Below are 16014 nucleotides of genomic sequence, written 5' to 3'. Positions count from 1 at the left end.
TTATATTTTGTAAGTAATATTTACCTGTGTAGGTACTGGCCTTTTCATTTTTCCAATTAAATTATTGTAAAAGTATTGCATTAAAGGTATATGTAATAAATAAAATAACCGCAACCAAAGGATCTCTAGATCCTCACTAGTTCTTCAATTTGGTTCAGTGTATCTAGCACTATACTCTTACCATGCCTATTCTAAAGGTTTGGATTCTAGACCTCCTGCTTCATGCCTAGGGTCTGGTTTGCAGACCTTCTTCCGTTCCCTATAGTTGCTCTCCTGCATGATATTAAATGGTTGTGTTTGAGTTCCATTCTTGTTGACTGTGATTGCTTTATGCAGGTTCTTAGTATATATTTTATTCCTCGCCCGAGTAAGGAATTCTGATTTCTTCATTAGTGCCTGATGTTCCTCTTTTACAGATTTCATTTACTCTGCTTCTTGGCCCGTTCACCTTCTTCAATGTTCAAAAGACAAAGTATCTGCAGATCATGACTTCTTTGATGAGGTGGATTGGTGAGTACTTTCTTCTCCAGTTCTTATTCATGTCCTGGTTCTTTGGCAATATATGATTAACTCGTGGGAAAGAAGATCCAACTGTAATCCTTGAAGAAGCAATATTGAGGGAAGGGCTTGGCATGGCGCAGTTCTTTATCTCTATTTTTTTAATGTGGATTTTGGATATCTGTGTGTCCTACCATATCTATGCAAGGTAGAGACAAGCTAGGATAGGTTTCACGAGTTTCAACAAAGGAAAGATTGTAGCACAGTTGAGACGAAAAAAGGTGAAAAAGAGAGGGGAAGAGAAACAGACAAATATCAGTGACTGAAGGTCAAGGACTAGTGAGGATTTGTAAGCTTAGAGACTGCCCAGATGTCCGGGATCTTCTAATTGTATGAATGGGAAGTCACCATCAAGTGCTGAATGCTCTGTGTGTTTGTTAATGGTAGGTTAATGGTCAGAGCTCTTGTACTTTCTGTAGGTATAGAAAGTAAGTCACCAGCTACGACAGAGCGCCCGCATACACCTTTGTTGGATCTGCAAAGCAGCATAGGAACAGCCAAGAGAGCGTGCACTTTGTGTCTAATGTAGGCCAAACCTGTTGATGATTTGCAAGGATGCTCAGCAGCAGAGTGTCTCTTCGATATTTTATGAAATCTGGAGAAGAGATTTCTTTTTCTTTTTCTTTTATTTTTTCGTAAACAACTCCAATAGAAAAGAAAAAAGGCATATACTTTACACACTAATACGCAATAGTAACATCCTACGAAGCAAAAAAATAAAAAAAAATCAATAAGAAAGCATGAAAATAAATGCAAAAACACGATATTGCAACATTGTCAAAAGCTTAGATGAACAGCAGGAGGGAAAGGAAAGCAGAAAAGAAGAAAAAAGGCTACAGTAATAAATACTTTCCAAAATACCAGAAACGTGAAAAGTAGAAAAAGTGAAGAAGTCAGATAAGGTCAAACATACAATTTGCTGACTAGAGATTTAACCCTTCAGTTTGAAATGGCAGTGGCAGACCAAGTTGTTATAGGGGACCAGATTTTTTCACCTAGTCTCTTAGACTTCAAACTCCTGGTGGCATAGATTGCGGTCTTGTGGTTATAGACGCCCAAGAAGCGGGCTAGCCACATTTGGAACCTCGGGGTCACTATCTTTCCAGCGTGCGGCAAGTATAATTCGGTAGACGGCAGCTCCGATGAAAAGCCTAGCTTCCTCACTTGGATTCAAATTTAGTGTACCGTCATACCCGAGCATGCAGATGGTGGGTGATTCAGGCAAAACTCGCCCAAAGACCTCCTCCCAGAATTCCCATATCATTTTCTGTCGCAATCATAAAACATATGTAGTAGTGTGGCCGGTCCACACTGACACCTAGGGCAGTGATCTTTGCTGCTTTCCCCCTATGAGTACAGTTTTGCTGGGGTGTAATACAGATTGTAAATTGTTTTGTAGAGTTGTGCTTTTAGATTAGTGGAGAGCAATAATTGTGATGTCAGTGCAAGAACCTTGTCAATGTCTATGTCTGGGATGTCAAGTCTATTTGCCCATGATACTTCAGTAGATTACAAGTCATCTGGAGTTTTTTGGTGCAAGGAGGTATAGATAGTGCCAATTCTGGCGGAGGGCCTAATGATGTCTTCAATAAGAGGTATTTTATTCCAGCTTATACGGGGTAGCTTAGTGTTTAAAATATTTCTTACTTGATAAAACTTTAGATAATCCGTGGCAGGTATATTAAACTGGTTCTGAAGGGTGGTGAAGCTAGCTTTCATATCTGTGCCAAGGAAGTCAAGAAGGGAGATAATATGCCGTCTTTCCCAGCTAGCGGAAATCGTATCATTCACATTTAGAGGAAGCAGAGATGAGTGCTAGAGTGGAGTGTAGCGGTTTAATTTGGGAATTTGCATATGTTTAGTAATCTTTGCCCATACTTTCCATGCCCCAGTAACAGTTTTAAACGTAACTTTTTTAAAATAACTGGGCTCTAGTTGTCTTAAAAGTAATCCTCTAGCTTTATGGCCCAGGGCTAATTCATAAACTGACGGTATTCCCGACTCCTCCCCGTTAGATACCGGGTTGACCAGCGGGGCGAATTGTTGTAGAAAGGCTGCCCAAAAATATTAACGTAGTTGCGGAATAGCGAGTCCGCCTCTGTCAGATGGCAGGGATAAGAATTTGAGCGATCTCCTAATTTTGCTGTAATGCCAGATAAATTTAGAGATCTGGGCGTCGAGGATTTTAATAAAATTGTCTTCAACTAATAAGGGGATTGACCGGAATAGATGTAGTATCTTGGGAAAGATAGTCATTTTAATATAATTCCCTCTCCCTATAATAGATAAATGAAGGCTGTTTACTCTCGTTAGATCTTGTTTAATAGAGTTAATAAGTGGTTCATAGTTAGTTTTAGTTATATCATGAATCTCAGCAGATATGCAAACCCCTAGATACATTGCTTTTTCTTTTCTCCTGACATCTATGCAATTAATATTCTCGGACATAGTATGACAGTTTTACTTTTGTTAAGAGAGTAGCCTGAGTGAGATCCAAATTGATGTGTAATTGCCTCAATCTCAGTTATAGCTAGATCGGGGTCTGGTGTTAAAATTGCTACATCTTCAGCGTAGGCTAACACTTTCGTTTCAAATAATCCTGTCACAACTGGTTTGATTCTGGTGTTGTCGAGGAGTTTTAATATCAGAGGGTTAATGTAAAGGGCAAATAAAATCGGGGACAAAGTCAGCCCTGCCTTGTTCCTCTTGAGATGTTAATACTGCCTGATTCGTGCCCCATAATTTGGAGTTTAGCCTTTGGACCGATATACATAGCTTTAACTGACTTAATAAAACTGTGCCCAAAATTGTAGTGTTCTAAAATAGCCCACATGAATTCCCATGACACTCTATCGAATGCCTTTTCGGCGTCAAGAAGAATCATTGACATCTGGTCGCCGGTTGCTGACATAATATCAAATAATGAAATTGCTCTACGGATATGATCGGTGGTACCTTTCCCTGGAATAAAACCGTGCTGCCATGGGCTAACCAGATGTGCAATGATCCCCCTTAACCGATTAGCCAGAATTTTTGCGTATCATTTTGAATCTGAGTTAATCAGTGAGATCGGGCGGTTTGATGACGGGGAGTCGGTGAGCTTCCCCTTTTTGGAAAAGATAATAATATTGGTATCTTTCCAAGATGCAGGAGTATTTCCATTCCACTGTACCCCTTGAAACAAATCTAGTAGTAATGGTAGTATAATTTTGCCTAGAATTTGGTATATTTCCAGCGGAATCTTATCGGGACTTGCCGCTTTCCCCGGGGCTAGTTCTGCAAGTGCAAGTTTGATCTCTGATATTGATATCTCTTTATCCATATCGTCTTTTGTGGTATTATCTAGGCTACTGTCACAACAGGTTAAAAAATCATTGAGAAATTCCTTAATGTCTTCCTTGCTTGAGGCGACATCATTCTGATATAAATTCTGATAGTAGCCTTGAAAGACCTCCACTATATCCTCTATTTGCGTGTACTCTAGGTCGTTCACTTTAATGGATGAAATTGCATTGCAGGAGGCCCTTTGTCTTGTTCGTAGAGCTAGCTGCTTGCCAACCTTTTCCCCATTTTCATAAAGGTTCCTTTGATGAGTTCTAAAAGTTTGTGCAGATTTCTGAGTGAGTCCTCTATTCAGGTCGATTTTAAGAATTACGATCTGACGAAGTAAGTTTGACCCGTCTATTTTTTGAGCAATTGATGTTGTATGAGCGGCTTCTAATCTCGCTAGGTCCCTTAACTTCTTGGTATATTCAGCGGTCTGCTGCTTCTTGAGTCTAGCTACATAACTGATGGTTTCGCCTCTAAGTGCAGCTTTAAAGCAATCCCAGACCACATTTCTGGGAGCACTGTAGCGATTAATATCAAAATACCCCTAGGCCGAATTCCTGATGAAATTAATATAATCTCTGTTAACCAATAATTTCCTATCGATTGTCCAAACTGAGGGTTTTCTGGTGGTACCGGTTATATTTATAGTGAGAGCCTAGGCGTTGTGATCAGAAATTAACTTAGGATATTTGATAATAGTTGCTAGGCTCGAAATGTATCTGGTAGTAAATATATAGTCAATTCTGGTGTATTTGCTATGGGGGTGTGAGAAGAATGTATAGCCTGGCTCTCCTTGATGTTTAAGAGACCAGATATCAACAAGGTTGTGACTAGTTATTAGTGAACTAACAGCCTTATATACTCTAGGTTTTCGACCAGAGTAAATGTGGTTTGCTAGGTCATTGTGAGTAGAGCTAAATGCAATATTAAAATCTCCCGCAAAGATCAGTGGGCCAGGCCACCCTGCCAATTCTAGACTCTCAAACACAGATGGATCGTCCAGGTTCGAACCATACACTGAGCAAAGGGTTAGCCCTAGAGCCAGTTCTACAATAACCCATCTACCATGCTGATCTGCTACTTGGCATAGAGGCTTCCCTATATGATTCTTACCTAGTATGGCTACCCGCCGGGTATTAGTCGTTTGGGTTGTGGTTGCCAGAACGTTATACCCTTGAGTTTTAAGCAGGCTTTGCTTTCCCCAGGGTAAGTGGTTTTCTTGAAGACATATAATGTCTAACGAATCCCGCTTAATTATCTTGAAGAGCCGCCCACGTTTGTCTTGATCTTGCAGCCCTGCTACGTTCCAGCTACAGATAGTTATCCTCCCCATAAAGCTAAGTAGTTTGATCCCTTGCTTTCACTGATATATATAGTTGCTTTGCGAAGCGTGTCCTGGCAATTCATTAATTTAGTTCAGATTCTTAGGTATGGAGTTGTTTGCATTTTTTGTGCTTCGTTCCCCTTCCCCCCCCCCCCCAGCCTCCCCCCTCCCCGCTCCCTCTCCCTAACCGACCCGTTCCCTCCCCCCTTACTCCCAAATTAAGGCAAAAAGACTCCATTGGAGTCTAGAAAGTGATGGGGGTGCAGCACGCTATCAGGTCCTAACCAGTATGCTAAAGTGAAAAAAAAAGATTTTAACCAAAAGGAAACTTAGAGGAGCTCATTTAAAGAGTAAAAGTATATGTCATAGAGCATGATATTGGGTTGCTATTCTTCAGGGATGCCTACCTGACTAACTTCATATAGTGACCCAAACCTAGTATTTATACTAAACATTTAAAGGCCCGACAACCCCACACAATATCACCATTTAAAAAAAAATATATTTTTAACAGGAGTATCTATACAGTTCCGCAATCGCACATGGTCAGGCTGAAGTTAACATTACTTCATCAAAAATTCCAGCTATGCTCCGTTCCTTAATGTTATTTCAAGCTATCCAGTTATTCCTTCTGCAACAATCTCGGAGACAAAGAACTTTGTCTGCCCCCCATATATAACTTTGAGCCGCGCCGGATTGTTAAGATATACTGTTGCCTTCTTATCCTGGAATGGTTTAATTAGTTGGCGCAGCCTCCACCTTCTCTCCACCGTGGTATGACAGAAGTCAGGGCGTGAAAAGTATGTAATATCTTTGGAGGTACGCTTAGCTTCGGGCCTGGCCTTCTCAAACACAGCCTGCCTAAGCAAAAAGTTGCCGAAATAGACTAGGATAGCCCTCGGGTATGCTCCGTGTTTAGCGGGGGTTTTTAAGGTGAGCGGCATGCGATGGGCACGCTGTATTTCAATATCCCAGTTCCACTTGGAAAGCTCCGGCAGGGAATCACGGAGGAGGTTTATTATAAAGATACGCGTGTCGTCCCCCTCAGATTTCTCCGGTACACCCAAAATGCGCAAGTTGTTTCTGCGCTGGCGATTTTCAAAATCTTCCAGTTTCCATCTAATGTCTCCTATTTGAGCTTCATGTGACTCAACCCGCTCTTGAACGGCCGCCACTTCGGCCTCGTTAGCTAGGGTTCTTGCCTCAACCTCTGTCAGTCGATCCCCAAATGAACCACAGGTTTTGACCAGTTTCCGCACTACACCTTGTACTTTGCGGAGAGCTACTTGTGCCCTGCGTCCATCCTGCGAAGTTTCTTCGCGATGTGCAGTTATCGCCTGCAAGGCCGCGTCTAAAGATGCAGGTGCTTAAGTTGCTGGGGTTAGCTGCTCGATATGAGTATTGTCCCAATCTAGACCTGCCCCATGAGACTTGTTCCTCCGCTTGCTGACAACTTTTTGTTTAGGTTTAACAGTACGTGGTTCTGCGCCTGCATCAGTCAGGCTATCTGATTCATCCGTTAGATATGAGGCAGAGGAGTCCCCCCAATTGACTTCGAGTTCTACCTCATCGGAAAATGAAAAAATCGCTAGCTTCCTTTTCGTGGTCATTGTGAGCAGCACTGTCTTTGTCGGGGATACATAGAGTGTTAGTAGATATGCCCCCGTCGGTATTGGACAAGTCTTGATCTTGATCATAACTCAAGTCGGGGATATGATCATTGGCTGTACCCCTTGATGGGCTCGACCTGCCTTGCTCCCTTGTACCTGGACCAGCCTGTGGCAATGTTGTGGCACTGGTTGACCCACAGTCCGCGCCAGCGCCAGCTTCAGAAATTGCACCAGAACCAGAGTCTACTGCTATTATGGAGGGTGTCTCATTGCCATACATCTCGACAATGTTACTGTTAGTGCTAAGTATTGTTGAGGGACTCACTTCGATGATTGCCGGAGTCTGTGTTGTATCCTCGCTCCTGGAGGCTTCAGCATCGACGTTGGCAGGTTTAGTCTCGGTCAGCGCCGTTCGGGGGGCCGGGCTGTTAGGCAGGCTCGGAGCCGAGCTGCTCGTGCTGCGGGCTTGTGAGACCTGATGCTTCACCCCTCGGCCCGGAAGCATATTGCATCCCCGCTGCATGATCTCCACAACTGACGGCCCTCCGGCGTCCTTCCGCATATCCTTCTTCTTCCGGGTCACGGCCCCCGACTTGGCAGAATCAAGCGTTGCTGTGGTCTCGATCTTGTGGAGCCGTGTGGATTCACCAGCCTTCTCCGCTTTCTCCTGATTGGCCGTCAATCTTTCGGCTCCACGACGTTCGGCTGCCTCGCGTTGCATCTGTCTCGCGGCCCTTGCACGGGCAGCTACCGACAGGACGGGTTTAGCGGCGATCCTAGGAACTAGATCTGAAGCTTGCATCCCGGTGCCCTGGATCTCTGTGGACACTGCGGGGTGAGTACAGCTGACTTCCAGGTCAGATTTGCTTGGTGGAGTAGCCGATCTTTGAAGGATATGTTTGATAACAGCCCAGTTTATGTAGGAGTAGCAGGCCCAAATCGTATAGCGAGTGGTGGGGTTGAGATCCATTCACTCCATGGACAGGAGAATTTCAAGTGGTGATTTTAGCGGGGTTGCTTGGTCCATAGCTGCTCATTGTGTTAGAGCTCCTTCGTCATAGCTGGTCAGGAACCTGGAGCGTGAGCACTGCGATCCTAGTCAGATCGCCATCTTGCCTCTTCCCCTAACCCTCCCCGTCTTATCCTGGAGAAGAGATTTCATCACTATCATCAGACACGTATTTTAGAGCCTGCACAACAACGCTACAGAATTGGAAGGTTTCAGAAGAAGTCTGTCTGTTTTCACTAGTGTTTGAAGTCCAGGTTAGTTGAGTACCTGGAGTTAAGACATTAGTGTTGGTACGAAGAAGGGTTGATAGAAACCGTAAAAAGAATTACAGCTCTGCTGATATTTAGAGATGTTTATCTTTAATTGTTAGAACAACCTTGAAAGGTTGCATTTACTTTTTAACTGAATTATGTGTTGTATAAGTAGTGCAGGTGTTATAATTTTTAAATACTATGAACTAGATGTTTTTGGTTCTTTCTTTCAACAACCTTATATATGTAGTGGTGTAGATTAGGTCACTGTAAAAGGCAAAGAAGACCTTAAAACGGCTGCACCAAACTGTGCTTTTTGCTTTATTCTGCAAACTGGTCATGGAGACCCAAAAGCTTCACTTCATCATGCCATATAGGTGAGCAAATATCCTGTCACTTTTAGTTACAGGTCGGCAAACTATAGGTTGCAGCTTAGCTTATGAAAGGAGGCAAGCATAGCCTCTTTGGGCGACATCAAGTGTAATGGAGTTACCCAGTGACCCTCAGAATCTCGGTATCTGAAATATATACTAAACTAGGTGTGTTCTTTCTTCATGCATAAATGTTTATGATAAGTTTAAAGTAATTATTATTCTCCCGACAGAACCTACTTTAGCATAATTTTCTATGGGTGACAGGCAAGCTACTGTTGATGCCTAGTGAATTGAATTGTGCCTGTCTGGCCAAGCAGCATTTCATCCCTTTAGATACTGCTCCTTAAAGGCTCTTTTAAGGTAGCCGACTCTGCCTCAGAGGCCTGGCGGAGTGCTGGGTTGCCGCCCTGGACCCAGTTTGTCTATGACCAACAAATGTAGATTAAATAATTTTGCAGGTTATGTGAACTGTAAAGTATAACTGGTTTCTCATAGAATTTGGAATTGCATCATCTGAACATTGCACAAATGAACTAATGTAAATTGTAGTTTGTTACAGCTTTTTTGATGTAAATATATGGAAGTGAAATATAAAATGTAGTGTACTGTTTCATAGAATAAAATAATTAAAATTAGAACAGTTATGTACTATGATTGAAAAACAATGAAAAATAGTCCGGGGTCTGATATACCAGTAGCCTATGCAGGAGGAAGGTCACTGGACACCAATACAATCACGAGTTACCACAAAAAAGTATATTGAGCTAAAGAGTAAGAAGACCCTTTAGAGCGGTTGGATTCCCATCACTCACCACTGTGCTCATTCGCATCATTTGGGTATCCATCCTACCTTCCACTAACCCTCTTGATCATAGAGGGAAATCAGGTGGATAGTATCCTCAAAATAGGGTCATATAGAGAGAATAGAAGAACACACTGGAATCTACCAGAAAATCACCATAAAAGATTGAGGTGAAAGTGATAAACGCAGTGGAATTATGTAAGTGAAATATTAAAAAAGGATATACAAGAGAGAAAAAACTCTATTAAGGTATCTCTTGTAGACCTTGCTTAAAAATGGTGCAAACAAAGCAGTTTTAATAATAGCTGCTTACGGAGTCTGTCAAATGTATTGTGGTTGCACATCGTGCAAGGCTCTTTGGCACCCACTAATTCTTACTTATCACCAATTGGCTGATCTAGTTGTAGCCTCCCTTGTTTATTTGGGAGTTTTATGTAGCAGTAGCTAAACCCTAAGCTATCAGAGCGCCTTACATCAATAAATGTTCACATCAAAGGTAAGTCTGTACAGACCATCTGAGTGAGAGCGCCCCACAACAGCAACTATCCACAACATAGCTAACAAGCATAGTAGACATATATGCTGCACAATGTGAAATCAACTATCTCCAGATGCACGGCGCCACCGACCAGAACTGCTCATAGCGCTGCGGCTGGCTCCAGACATAGTGTTAGTATTCAGTGAATTGCTCTTGCAACCCATGTGACTGGGGCCAGGACTTACCCAGAAGGAATGAGGAAGTATATCTTGATCAGGTTATTTCATGCTAAGCCTCAGCACTAATTTAATGATAAAAGCTAACATGAATTGATTAAAAAGTGAGGACCCGAGCTGCGTGGTATGCATGCACTGCATTCAGGTGAGTAGCCTCTCAGTCATGTCAGTAGCTGCCGGCTCAGCTCACTAAAGTCAATGTAACGAAGGAGGATTAAGAAATTAACGGAAGGCATGTGTTTCTTTCATTAACCTGTATTTAGAGCAGTTTCAGATCAAAAATATACTGTCTTTAGTCAGTCTTTCAGTCAAAGGATGTCTGACTAACTTTTTTTACTCTGTAACTCGCCTGCAACTGAGGCAATCCTTAGCATGAGACTTTATTCACGAGCAGCTGCTTTAGAGGACGAACTGTATGTACCTGCTACAAAATTTAACAGGCATGGGTAAGGCCAGTATGTATTGTGTTCGCCAACAGCCTTTTGTCTTTGTCAATGCTTGTTTTGTCATGATTTTTGAACTTGTGATTTCTGCACAAATATCCTTGAGGCGAGCAGCATTCACTGAAAGCAGTCGGGGAAACAGGTCACATAAAGCACATGCTCCCTCAGAATCTCTCCATTCATGCCGGCCATCTCTCTTCAAGATAGTCCTCTCCTTCGCACAGTATTTGGGGTTTTGTCTCACATAGATAATATTTCAGAAAGTAACCTTGGGGTCTAGCTGTATTGTTTCTGCTGGGAACATGCACCATTTCATATTCCCGCAGGCTCCCTGCTTGTAGTGACACATGTCGCTTCTGAGGACTGATGCAGGTAGCACTCCATAGTGCTCGAATATTTCAAGAGTATCTCTTCAAATTACCTTTTAAACAAATGCCTTTCGGCTAACTTTTTTTAGGTGCATAATGCACCATTTTACCCCGTGTTTTAAAAAAAAAAAATCTCTCGGAGGTTAGATCCATCCTCAATACTCCCTTGGAGCAGTTACTCTTGTTAGCTTTGCTCGCACTGTGAAATTTGGCGTGGGTTATAACTCCAGACCTCTTCCAAATGTTATCAGCTACTTCTTCTATCCATTCCTTTAGTAAAACACAGAAACGATGACTTTATTTTTTCGCATTGGTCTGGCTTACTATGACATAATGAAAAGCAGTAGACCAAAGTATGCAGCACAGTTAGATGAAAGCTTGCTGTTGCCCCGCAGAAGAATTTAGCGTTATTAGTCAAAGCTTCAAAGTTAACCACATTGGAAGTAAGTTCACTCTTACTCTCTGAGAATGTGTAAAGGTACATTTATATGTGCCGATCATCATTCTGCATCATCCCCAAGCTATATATAACATGAATCAAGATATTCTGAGCTACAACTCACAGAGCAAAGATCTCAGTGAATTAACGGCCACATGCATCAACCTTTTTTCTGGTGACAAAAGTGCTGATTCTGCAAATCGGCTCATTTGTGACCGGAAAAAAGGCCTTTTCTGATGCATGAACCCATTTCCATTCGCAAATTAGGTAATCGCAATTTTTTGCGATTACCTACATTTGCGATTCCCTAAAGGCGATGCATATTGTGTTTCCGCAATGCAAACTGTACTTTTAGGAAATGCTATTTACCATCAACTTCAAGCTGATGGTAATTTGCGCACTCTTTGAAAAATGCACAAAAGTGCATTTTTCTAAGTGACATGTGGCACACACACATGCCCTTAGGACATGTGTGCGCACACCATGTGCACACTTACCTTTTTTGGGGGGTGCATCGAGGGGCCTCAGGCCCCCTGGCACCCTTGGATTTGCATACGCAATTTGCGATTACCAATTTGGCAATTTGCGAATGTATTCCCGTTTATTCCTACGGTCCTGCAGGCCCATAGGAATGAATGGAGTGACATTACCTAGCTATTAGCTAATGTTTAGGAATCGCAAAAGGTAATTCGATTCCTACATGTATAAGGATTTGCAATTGCCAAATAGCAATTCCTTAATCGCTGTTTGGTAATCAAAAAACCTTCTTTTGAAGCAATGTGGCAGTAATTTTTTTATTTACACCTAAGAGAACCAAACCCAATATGCGATTTTCTTACCATGCTACGGTGCCATACAATTGTACCAGGGCGCAATGAAACGTAACATAACATGTTGTAGTGAGCTACAAATTCTTGTGTGTTCCACCTGTTATCTTTGTTTGCCAGACCTTTGGAGACAGAAGTCTACATTCGGCATTTGATGTTGGTTTCTTCCCAAGGCCCCAAGAGTCAATTCCGCTATAATCCATCTGGTTGATCTGTCCGGCCGGTCACCCAGATGGCAGGGGCACATATGTACTTAATCTGCATTCCCTTAGATCACTCTGTCTCCAGATTTCTGTGTTCCCGTGGCCTCCTTGACATCCGCTAATGCCTGCAATTTGTCACTGCACAGTAAATGTTCTCGTGAAGACCACCTTCGTTTTTCATTCCCAGGGGCTAATTAACAATTAATCAGCAGAGAAAAGACATGTTCTTGAAACTGGCAAAGTGTTTTCCTTCCAGGATGCAATCAATATATTTCCTAGTTCATCTTTAAACCTTGCCCTCTGTAGCACGGAGGTAAGAGACCGTGATGGGTAAGCAAAGCAGATCCAGAAGATGGAGCGATCTAGCAACACTTGTACACCGCACAGCTCCCTTTTATTTTGCATGTAAGTAGCATAGTGTTTGCAGGTGCAGCTAGACAAGCCTTGAGCAAGAAAAAACTTATTTTTCTTCGATACTACCTGCCAATCTTCATGCCGCGTGAAAGTAAATAAATAATCAAGGAAAGATGCTTTGTCTTTCTAAAATACTTGTGAAAATGATGGTTGGCTACATACCTACCCAGCATCAGTTTGGTCCCAACATGTCCGCCAATGTCCAGGCGGTCTCGATCCCGCATCCTCGTGTTCATGTCCAGCAGCACAATGCTTGTTCTACGCTGAAGTGGAGCATATCATTTTACTTACCTACATCTGCAACATGGTGGTTAGGGCCGACTCTTGCCTGAGCCATCATTTCATCCTCTCTCCTTCCCTATCCCTTCCCTTCCTTTTATAATCCAGCTGGAAGCACAGCAGTATATTCATTTTTGCTGCTGCTGATTTTAGTTCTTTCCTGCAAAGTCTCTGGGACTGATCAGGGTCCTCTTGAAGCTTCGACATTCTAGCCATTGATTTTATTGTGTGTTTATTGAAGCTGTCTATTGAGGATGCCGTGCTCCCGCTTGATCTCTTGTGATCCTTCTTCCCCTCCTTGAACAGCACTTTGAAGCAGTGTAGGCTCTCGCATAGAGACATTGACCTCCTTAGCTTTGGTCTACCAAAATGTAGTCTCTCTGAGCTTATTTATCACAAAAAGCAGCAGTTGATTCCACACCAATGACTGACCATTTGCTGATATTTACAATGAACCACTATAGTCTTTCCTTCTAACTGATTTGAGTTTTTAAAAATATACATAATTTCATACATTTAAATTAATAATAAACAGTAACAGTTAAAATACAAATAATAAACCAAAAACCTGTGCTCTGCTTTAAAACGCATCAGATTTCTTAAAGATTTTTTTCTTTGTAAAATATTGCTATGCCAAACATAGGATAGGTCATGCCTTTTATTGCGTGTGAATACTGAATACCACAAATTTGGGATTTTTTTTAGCAATTGTTCCTACTTGCCAATAAGTGGAGCCATTGGACTTGCATTGTATTGCCTCTGGAAGTGATGGCACGGGCCTTGTATAAGCTCCACCCCTGCTCGCTGACATCAGTTTCTTTCTTTCCTCTCCCTTCGACAGGGATCTGGAGCAACTCTGCCAAAACTTTTGGTATCTTATCGACCCTGAAATTCTCTATTTTGATGACTTTGTGCTAGGAAAATGTCTTTCCGAAGTTGAAGGCTTCAGACCATGCCATAACCTCAGGAGACAGATGTGGGTTACAAACCTGCACAACAGCGTGTGTTATCTAGGGTCTCAAAATGATTTGAGAGCCTAATACGTATGCTCTCCGATGCACTTGAAGAACATGAGGGAGAGCAAGGCAAAACTGTGTGTTGCCAACTTCAAGATACGAGGCAGCTTGTGACCCACTTCTTGGGCCTGCTCCAAGTTTTGGCCCTGTTCCCACTCCTGGACCTGCAAACTGATCTCCCGAGGCGACTCTGGGAGCAACGAGACTCTCAAGCATTCTTGCTTTTTAAAAAAAAAACTTGGCCACATACCTGCACTGTGCCTCGATCCCGGCGCTCGGATCCTTCCTGGCTGCCCCTTCCCTGCACGCGACCAGGACCAGACCGCCGCCGCTGATCGCCCCCTCCTCGCGTGACTCTCGGAGGGGACGGGCGGCTCCACCATCTTGGGCGGGTCTGTCCTCGGCGCTGCAGCGCTTTGGCTCCTCCCCCCCTGGCTCAGCTCTTAAGGAGCTCATTTACCTGGGCTCACCGACCTGCAAACTGATCTCCCGAGGCGACTCCGGGAGCAACGAGACTCTCGAGCATTCTTGCTTTTTTTAAAAAAAACTTGGCCACATACCTGCACTGCGCCTCGATCCCGGCGCTCGGATCCTTCCTGGCTGCCCCTTCCCTGCACGCGACCAGGACCAGACCGCCGCCGCTGATCGCCCCCTCCTCGCCTGACTCTCGGAGGGGACGGGCGGCTCCACCATCTTGGGTGGGTCTGTCCTCGGCGCTGCAGCGCTTTGGCTCCTCCCCCCCTGGCTCAGCTCTTAAGGAGCTCATTTACCTGGGCTCACCGACCTGCAAACTGATCTCCCGAGGCGACTCCGGGAGCAACGAGACTCTCAAGCATTCTTGCTTTTTAAAAAAAAACTTGGCCACATACCTGCACTGCGCCTCGATCCCGGCGCTCGGATCCTTCCTGGCTGCCCCTTCCCTGCACGCGACCAGGACCAGACCGCCGCCGCTGATCGCCCCCTCCTCGCCTGACTCTCGGAGGGGACGGGCGGCTCCACCATCTTGGGCGGGTCCGGGAGCAACGAGACTCTCAAGCATTCTTGCTTTTTTAAAAAAAACTTGGCCACATACCTGCACTGCGCCTCGATCCCGGCGCTCGGATCCTTCCTGGCTGCCCCTTCCCTGCACGCGACCAGGACCAGACCGCCGCCGCTGATCGCCCCCTCCTCGCCTGACTCTCGGAGGGGACGGGCGGCTCCACCATCTTGGGCGGGTCTGTCCTCGGCGCTGCAGTGCTTTGGCTCCTCCCCCCCCTGGCTCAGCTCTTAAGGAGCTCATTTACCTGGGCTCACCGACCTGCAAACTGATCTCCCGAGGCGACTCCGGGAGCAACGAGACTCTCAAGCATTCTTGCTTTGTTTTTAAAAACTTGGCCACATACCTGCACTGCGCCTAGATCCCGGCGCTCGGATCCTTCCTGGCTGCCCCTTCCCTGCACGCGACCAGGACCAGACCGCCGCCGCTGATCGCCCCCTCCTCGCCTGACTCTCGGAGGGGACGGGCGGCTCCACCATCTTGGGCGGGTCTGTCCTCGGCGCTGCAGCGCTTTGGCTCCTCCACCCCCTGTCACGCCCCCTTGACCCTCCCTCTCCATGTGTCGCCCCTACATAACTGTTCCTGTCTTCCGACGGCGCAGCGGGCGGGCGCGACGAAGGCGCGCCAAAGTTGCGCCTAAGTTAAGCCCGTCTGCGCCCGTCCGCGACGGGCCGGGACCAGGGGCCACACACTCTGCCTCTCGCCTGGTTTATACTGCTGCCCAACTTACTGCCCTATCCGCCTTTCCCTCTCCTGCCCCTCTCCCCCTTTATCACCTACAATCACTTGGTATTCTCTCTTCTCCCCTACTTCACCCGACTCTTTTCTCTTCTGACTCCCCTCCTCTCCCCTCTACTTCACCTCCGGTTCCTCGTTCCCCCTCGGCCCCCACGGTTGCCTCTGCCTACCTACTCAACACCCGGTCCGCAGTTAAACACCAGACAGCACTTTTTAATCTTTTAACCACTGACTTTCCTGACTTTTTATTTTTGACCGAAACCTGGTTCACTACTGACT

General features: G+C 44.6%; 1 protein-coding gene across 1 annotated transcript in view; it reads left to right on the top strand.

The window, feature by feature from the left end:
- SLC38A12 (solute carrier family 38 member 12) overlaps positions 1-16014 on the top strand; it is a 610496-nt gene that overhangs the window by 482922 nt on the left and 111560 nt on the right. Inside the window, exon 9 of the mRNA XM_086930806.1 lies at positions 417-510. Within this exon, the coding sequence (XP_086786932.1) occupies positions 417-510 (94 nt within the window). The remainder of the gene's footprint in view (positions 1-416; positions 511-16014) is intronic.

This window comes from Lissotriton vulgaris, chromosome 7 (assembly GCF_964263255.1).
Source record: "Lissotriton vulgaris chromosome 7, aLisVul1.2, whole genome shotgun sequence".
Taxonomy (NCBI): domain Eukaryota; kingdom Metazoa; phylum Chordata; class Amphibia; order Caudata; family Salamandridae; genus Lissotriton; species Lissotriton vulgaris.
This window is presented reverse-complemented; position numbering and strand designations above follow the sequence as displayed.